Source organism: Podarcis raffonei, chromosome 16 (assembly GCF_027172205.1).
Source record: "Podarcis raffonei isolate rPodRaf1 chromosome 16, rPodRaf1.pri, whole genome shotgun sequence".
In the NCBI taxonomy this organism is placed as follows: domain Eukaryota; kingdom Metazoa; phylum Chordata; class Lepidosauria; order Squamata; family Lacertidae; genus Podarcis; species Podarcis raffonei.
In genome coordinates, this window is record NC_070617.1 from 14,659,189 (window position 1) to 14,667,156 (window position 7,968).

Below are 7,968 nucleotides of genomic sequence, written 5' to 3' on the forward strand. Positions count from 1 at the left end.
TGATTTTGATTTAATTTTAATATGCTTGTGTTGATAAATTTATTTACATTAAAGTCAGATTTCCTTTCCAAACAATTATGTATATTTACGAGAAGCACAGCAGAAAAGAAACAAAAGCAATCTTAAGTGCTCCACACATGCTTATCAGATTGCTGCCCAGTATTGTTTTTCGTCGCATAGTTTGCCGGTTCTGTGCACATCTGAGGAATGAAAATAAAAGAAAAATACTCCACCAGGATTTCCACAATAGAAAATTAAAATTAAGTTGTCATTTAATTTTAGTTTAAATCCTGTTATCCCGAATTGTACCTTCCCCAAGAGGGCATTATTTTGAGCCATCATTCTTTTGATCAAGGAGGTGGGAAAATGTTGAAGATGAATGGTAAACCCATATGACCTGTTTAGAATTCTAGTTGCTTATACATTTTCTAGTTCATAGGCTTCAAAAGCTAACAACTACCCAGCGAAAACCCACAAGAACAGTGCTGGCCTGATACAATGCTTACAGGTAAAAGCCTGGTTAGAAAATTAGATCACTCTTTGCCATACTAAGCCCTTATGGCAGAGCTTTCTAAACTGTGTGTAGTGACATATTAGCATTTCAGCTGCAGTGTGTAGATGTGTCACATGAATGCGTTCATTTAACCTCCAGTTTGCTAGTACAGTGGTAGCTCAGATTACAAACATTTCGGGTTACAAACTCCGCTAACCCGAAAGTAGTACCTTGGGTTGAGAACTTTGCCCCAGGATGAGAATGGAAATTGCACGCCGGTGGTGTGGTGGCAGTGGGAAGCCCTGTGAGGTTAAGAACAGTTTCAGGTTAAGAACAGACCTCTGGAATGAATTAAGTTCGTTACCCGAGGTACCATTGTAAAGCTGAATTACTGTGTCGCGAAATGATGCATGTCTAAAAAGAGTGTCACCAACATGAAAAGTTTGGAAAGCTCTGCCTTACGGGAATTATCTTTAAACAACAACAACACACACTTCTGAATGCAAATAGTGAATTGTCCTTTAGGTGACTGCTTCTCATGCGTCTGAACTTCAGTGTGACGTGCTTCACGCTGTAAATAAAGTTGCGCCCCATTTGTTACGAAAGAAGAAGCACATCATCAGATTTCCTCTTCACTAAAATAAACTTTCCAAACTACAAGACAGAGATTTAATATAAGCTAGCTGCTGCTGATGCTTTTTAAATCAAAACGGGGATTGAATTACAACCAAAAGTTACACCTGGAGGAGAAATGGGAAAGGGGTTGGCCAAGGTTCCCATGGGGTCCAGGAGCTTAGCTCAGGACCTGGTTCAGGCCCTGATTCATATGAAGATAAGCCTAAAGGAGAAAGTTCATCTGAGTCACGTGCAGAGTGCTTTTTCTTCACCACTGAGTAAGGAAAGACAGTCCCGTGGATTGCAGGGGGTGGGAAGTATGGCATGGCTAAGGGAGCGGCTTCTTTTCATCCCATCTCAGAGGGATGTAGAATCTTGTGCAGCATCGCTGCCCTCTAGCCCCACCACTGCCCCCTTGGTGCCCAGGGGGCATGGGTAGCTCTTTCCCTCCTCAGGACTCGGGAACTCTTGGTAGTAACGGATCCTGTGTTGCTGGTGCTGCTGCTGGTGGTAGTGAGGGAGGCCCCGGCCTGCTCCGTTCCCCTCTGTGGCACCAGCTAAGCGGAAGCCTTCCAACCTGCCCACCTTGGGTGGTTCATTCCCCCGACGGCTCTTCTGCAGCAAGCCGTCAAGCATTTTTTGGGCCGACTGGTAATCCAGGTGGGGTCCTCCTGATGTCTTCTCCACCAAGCCAGGGCTCCAGGAGACCTCGCCATCCTCAGAGCTCTCCGAGCTGCTCATTTCTGGCGCCATCTCCTCAAGCTCCCCACTGGGCGGCAGGTTGGTGGGGGAAGGCAGGTGGGCTGCTTCAAAGACCTCTGGCTGCAGTGTGGGCAAGGCTGGGAAATGGCTGCTGGGCCCCGGCGGGGCCACCAGGGCCTCCTGCCTCAAATATAGGAAGCGCGGGGCTGGCAGGGGGCAAAGCGGGGCTGCTTCCTCCTCCCCGCTGCACTCGCTTTCTGTCGAATTTGTGTCTTGCGTTGAGAACGTGGTGGACTTCTGCTTCCAGGGGATGAAGGCTGTGGCCCGGGTGTGGCTCTTGCTGTGTCTCTTTAGCCCTTCTGGGGACGGTGCCACCAGGGCCGCTTCGTACTTCAGCAGGAGGCTCCTCTCCTCGCTAGGCCCGGCTGCTGTGTCCGATTCAGAGCTGCAGCCCAGCTTGCTGGTTTCGGTAGCCGAATCGGACTGGTTGGAGGTGGTTTGCGTCTCAGAGGCGCCGTCCATGAAAGCAGGAGGGGGCGCGACATCCAGAATGTGCAGAGAGCAGAGGCTGTCGGAGGGAGACTCGTCCTTCCCACTGCGCCACTGCTTTTCCAGGCTGGGCTTTGCCAGCAGCCCTGAGATCTGTGATTGGAGAGACAGCAAAGACCATTCGGACCATTTAGGTAATGGCCTTCCCTCCCAAAAAAATCCCAGCAGATCTTGTAGTTTGAGGATATGCTATAAATATGTTTGGCCCTGTAAAGTGGAACAGATTCAGAGGAGAGCAGTTTATGCACATTCAAGATGTGTACAACCATGTATAAACGCATCACGCTGAATCCTGAAGTCACTGAAATATCACTAAAAGGGTGAGACGGGGGTGGAGTGGTTTGTTTGCGGGGGTTTTCAATGGGTTTCAATTATATGCGATTTCACAGACGTGTGCGGTGCCTTGGAATGTAAGACCTGAATAAACGGGGAGCTGCCTGTATGGAAAATGAGGACAAGTTGAAGGAACTGGATAAGAGAAGACTGGGGTAACAATAGCAATGGCAAATATTGGAAGGGCTCTTGCCAGCAACACAATCACACACAGCAGTGGAAAAAGGCTGCTTCTTTTCTCTGTTGCCCCAGACAGAGGGCAGGACTAGATCTAAGGGGGTTTCAAGAGAGGAGCAAGAGGGCAGTAGGAGAAACCTCTTGATGGATAAGTGAGATCAACCTAAGCTGGGGGGTGCTGGGTTCTCCTCCTTTAGAGGTCTTGAAGTATAATTTCAAGAGCCTTTTGTTGGGAACGGTCTCGCACTCTGAATTTCCCCCGCTAGAGTAGTGGGGCAGACGAAATTGGACCTCCAATGATTCAAATCCTCCTCCATTATTCTGTTGTTATACCTTTCTCTCCTCACCCCCCTCCAAAAAAGTACTTTGATCAAAGTACTCACGTTAATTTTCTCCAAGGTGCAAATTGTGTTTTGTGCACTGATCAGCCTCTCCAGCAGCTCATTGATCCGCTGGTTCAAAGTTTGCTTTTCTTCAGCCATGCTCTGAGCCTGTTGTGAGGAAAACATGGGATAGGGAGGCAAGTCAGCAAAGGAGGCCAGAAAGAGAGAGAGAGAGAGAGAGAGAGAGAGAGAGCAGCAAGACATAATAATACAAATAGAATACACTCTAATTGGTGTTGCAAAGTGTAACTTAATTAAATAAGTACGGTAATTTAAGTACGTTTCTTGCGACAAGCCTAGGGGCCAGTTACTGTAAGGGGGACAGGGATGCAGAGGGAATAAAATATAATATTAAAAAAGCAAAAACAGCTATGTATTTAAACATATTGGGGTGGATCCATCTAGAATAGACCCACAAAGATAAATGGGCCTAAGTGAGTCTTGCTGTGCATCTATTTCAGTGGGGCTCAATGTTGTCTTCTCTTTTTACAACGTTATTCATAGGGCACTGGGTTGTGCTCTGAACTTACTGGTTCCAGAATAAGAAGAAAAAAAGCTCCGCTTTTCAAATAAATAATTATATTCCTTCTCTTCTTCCAACAAGATCCATTAGTTTGACCATATAACTCGTTTCCCATACTTTTAGGAGCTGCTACTCTAAAGAGGCAGGGTGGTGAGAATCTTTTTCTCACTAACAGCTGGACGTGTGGCTGCTAAAAAAGGAACCATCATCTTGAGAACTTCATGCATGTTTTGACATAGCACAGCGGTATAGTTCCCAGTGGTGATGTATTTTTGCTTTTTGCCACTATGTATAATATAATGGCGAGAACCAAATTTATTCATTCGGTTTTTTAATGTTTCCCTTACAATAATCTGAAGTCTGTCTTCCAGCAGCTGGTTAGTGAGGCGTGTGTTGGAATAGTCTTCCTGAAGCCTGAAAGGAAGGAAATACAGTCACGACAGCAAAAACTCTGAGCCAAAGTCCTGCACAAAATTACTCTATATATTAATATATCAATTGGTTGCATTAATCCAATTGAAGCATCTTTTGCTCCTCCCCCAAAGGGCGGGGCTTTGAGAGCAAACTCCTCCCCGCCACATGCAGGTTGGCCTGGAAAAAGCTCTTTCACAAATCCTGAATACAGGATGAGCCCTGACCGCCGTGCTTTTGATGTGTCACCTGCTGAATTTTTCTTTTAGAGCGTCCAGTTCATCCCAGGTTTTCTGCAGGTCTCGCTGAGCCGTTCTGGGTTTGGCATCTGCTTCCTCCATCTGCGCTGGGGATGCTGGCTCCTGCTCCTGTGAGGGCCTGTAATGACAGTAGGGAGTATGTACATGAGATGGAGAAGCAATTCTAGCGAACAGCAGCAGAGGATCAAAATCTCTGCAGGTGGTAGGCGGTTTGATACCTGTAGCTGCAGTGTCTTAAGCAAGCAGCAGCAGCAGCAGCAAGAAAGGGCACAGCAGCCAGGGCAACTGCAAAGCAGGTAGAACTTTTACCACTGGCTCCCTGCTTTGCTACTGCTGCCCCATGAAGGGAGAGGATAGGTGCTGGAAGATGATCCTGGATCAACCAACTGCTGATTTGCATACTCACACAGGTTGTTCTGCCTCTGCCAGCAGCTCCTGGAGATAAAAAAAAAGAGAGAGAAAATTAATCTCCATGCTTTCCTTTTTAAATTATTCTTTAAAGCGACGGTACTAGCACTTAAGATTGTGACAACAGGTTTAAACACACCCACCCACCAGATGAGTCAGTGTCCCCAACTCCAGAAACATTTCCCCATGCATTAGAGGAGAAATAGGATTGCATCTTCCCAACTTGGACATGCCCTGGCCCAAATCTGGGACCCATGAGCCAACATGATAGAGTGGTTATCCATTGCAGCTACATGTGGAATACTGATTGCCTCACATCAAAAATTATATTGTAGAGACCTTTATGAGTCTCCATCATGTTCCCCCACCCTAGTCTTCTCTTCCTCACCCCCCCCAAATTAGCCTTTCACAAATGGATGTTCCTGAAGCCCCTAATCATTTTAGTCACCCATTTATGCACCTTCCCAAGTATTCATTTTGGGATGTGATGGCTGGAACTGGGCACCATATTCCAAGTGCAGCCTCTCCATAGGTTTATGAAAAGGTATCAGAACATAGCCGGGTAAGGCCAGGTGCCATTAAAGGTTTGTGCTCTCTAGTTAGTCAAATGAAAAACATAGTGTGTAGCCTTTGAAAATGCACAGGAAAAACAAGTTCAAGTCCCTCCTAAATTGTGCGGCTCGACCTCAGGTTAACAGAACCTGTGGCCTGACTGTTTATGAACATGTACAGAGTGCTTTTCCATCATTGAGATTGAATGGTGTGAGCCTTTGGCAGATCACCTGGGCTTTGTTAATGGTGTGGGGCAGCAGGTTAGCAGGGAAAAGCACTCTGATGAGGATACCCCACAGGCCCCTGCCAGGCCCCCATACCTTGCTGTTGTGCATCCTCTTCTTCGCAGCTACACCCTCGTGCTCTTCCAGGGGGTTGGCTTTCTCGGCTGTCCCTCCGGCAGGAAGGCCCTTCTCTGCTTTCTTGAGGGGCTGTTCCAGCCTTTTGGCCTGCTGCCCGTGTCCACCTTTGGCTTCGCTGGGCTTCTTCGGCCGCTTGGCTGCCTCTCCTGGCAGCTTAGACAAACTCCCCAGCTTAGCTGGCAAGTGAGTGAAGGGTGCCAGTTCTGGACTGGTACTGGCCTCATCTGTGGCCCTGCCAAAGGCCAGGCTGGCTTGGGGTCGGCTGTGGGGGCTGGGAAGGGCGTCCGCCTTGGCCTCGGCCTGCCCCATCCTCCTCCTCGCCGCTGCCTCTGCTTTCACCTCAGCCATCTCCAGCAAGGACCCAGGGGAACTGCCTTTGCTGCTGGAGCCTTTCGAGTCTGACCCGTCGGTGCTGGGGGCCTTGCTGGCCAGGGAGGGCTCTGGGGGCTTCCAGCCCAGAGAACTGAGGCTGGACGGGCTCATCACCTGCTGGGTGATCTCGTTCAGGAACTCTGAGAAGCGGAGCTTCTCCTCCACCAGCTTCATCCTTTCCGTGACGGGGGGCTTTTTGGGGGCGCTCAGATCCAAGCTGTTTGGGGGCTGCTTCTCCCTCTGGAGAGGCCTAGCAGGCCCTGGGGCAGACGGAGGCTCCTTCCCTACGGACCGCACAGTGATGGTCTCAATGGACTTGGCCTTCCGCAGCCAGTCACCACCGGCCACCGTCCCGTTTTTCAAGATGCCTTTGCTTGGCGCTGGAGCCCCGGCGTAGTGGGGCTGTCGCGGGGCCAGGATTTCCGCCTGCTCGCTGAAGGCGAGGCTGCGCTCCAGGCTGGCGGCCTTGTAGAGGTGTCTGTCCACTCCGTCGGGTTGGCCAGGCTGCGACTGCAAGCCGTGGCGGTTGCCCAGCCGGTCGGCACTCTTGCTCTGTCCTTTCCTCAAGCGGCTGAAGGAGCCAGGAGCTTCCTCCTCCTCAAACTCCGCCATTTCTTCCTCCCGACTGCGGCTGAAGGCCCTGGCTTCTCCCGAAAGGTCCACGCAGGACTGCGAGTGCTGAGGGTGGTAGCGAGGGCTGGTCAGCAAGAAGGCCTCTTTGTCCAGGCTGGCTTCAGAGGACCACGAGGCCGAGCTGGAGGCTGAGGAGGAGGCCGAAGTGGAGGAGGCTGAGGATGACGAGAGCGTGGAGAAGTGGCCGTCCCGGCTCTCGGCCCACTGCTGGTGGCAGCTGCTGCAGTCCCTGAGCCCCAAGTCGGTGGAGGAAGACGAGGAGGCCCCCTTGTTCTCCTTGGTCTGCCGGACAGGTGTGAAGAACTTTTCCATGACCTGCAACTTCCCAGCTGGAACGTCTCCGTTGCTGCCCTTGTCGCCCTCCCAGTGGACGGGGGAGAACAGCCCAGCTTCCTCTTGGGCTCTCTTGTAGGACTTTCGGCGGATGGCTGAGGCGCTCATCCTGGAAAACTGGGCTCCGCTGGGCTCACTCTGTTGCACCAACTGCCAAGTCTCTCCCTGCCTGACTCGATTATTTAACCACCCCGCTTGGCTCAGTGGAGCAGAAGTGTGAAATGTCAATATGATGGGCACTGGAGCATCTCATCAAGCAGAGAGAAGCAGGCTGAGCTGTTGTGACATATGCTTTGCCTCACCCCTCTCCTGCCCTGCTCATAGATTCATGGAATCATAGCTAAACAAGATTATTACCTACCACATAAGACAGACCTTCCAAATGTCCCTATTTTCCAGGGACAGTCCCAGATTTACAGAAGCTGTCCGTTTCTGATTTGATCCCAGAATGTCCTACTTTGCCTTTAATTTGAGAAATATTGGAGGGTATAAGGGGCCTTGGGTGGGTACAGGGCCTACCAGAAATTCACATGCTGGGGTGGCCTTTCTCTGTTGGCCAGCTATGGTAACTACTTCCAGTTCCTATCCACTGGCCTGGGAGAACGAGACATTGGCCAGCACTCTGGCTGCCCCACAGCAGGATCCTGGGCCCCATATGCCACCCCAACATTATGTCTGTAAATAATCTTATGGTCTTGTTTTACTAATCTCTGCTTCTGTTTGTCATCTTTGGCACTTGGTCGCTGAGGAATAGAGGAATAGATTTTGGAGCCAATGCCTTAAGTCCAGCTCATCATAGGCAAGGATGAGCAACAAGGATGTTCAGCTGCTGTGAAACCACTGTGCCGGCTTTCTGTATCTC

General features: G+C 50.0%; 1 protein-coding gene across 1 annotated transcript; it reads right to left on the reverse strand.

The window, feature by feature from the left end:
- On the reverse strand, positions 1–7,895 carry LOC128404015 (platelet binding protein GspB-like). The gene is made up of 6 exons (XM_053369257.1): positions 5,727–7,895; positions 4,853–4,881; positions 4,436–4,564; positions 4,123–4,189; positions 3,253–3,360; positions 1–2,452 (listed from the first exon to the last, which is right to left on the reverse strand). Exons 1-6 carry the CDS (start codon positions 7,212–7,214, stop codon positions 1,466–1,468), a joined length of 2,808 nt encoding a protein of 935 aa, XP_053225232.1. The 5' UTR covers positions 7,215–7,895; the 3' UTR covers positions 1–1,465.
- Positions 7,896–7,968: the final 73 nt, after the last annotated feature.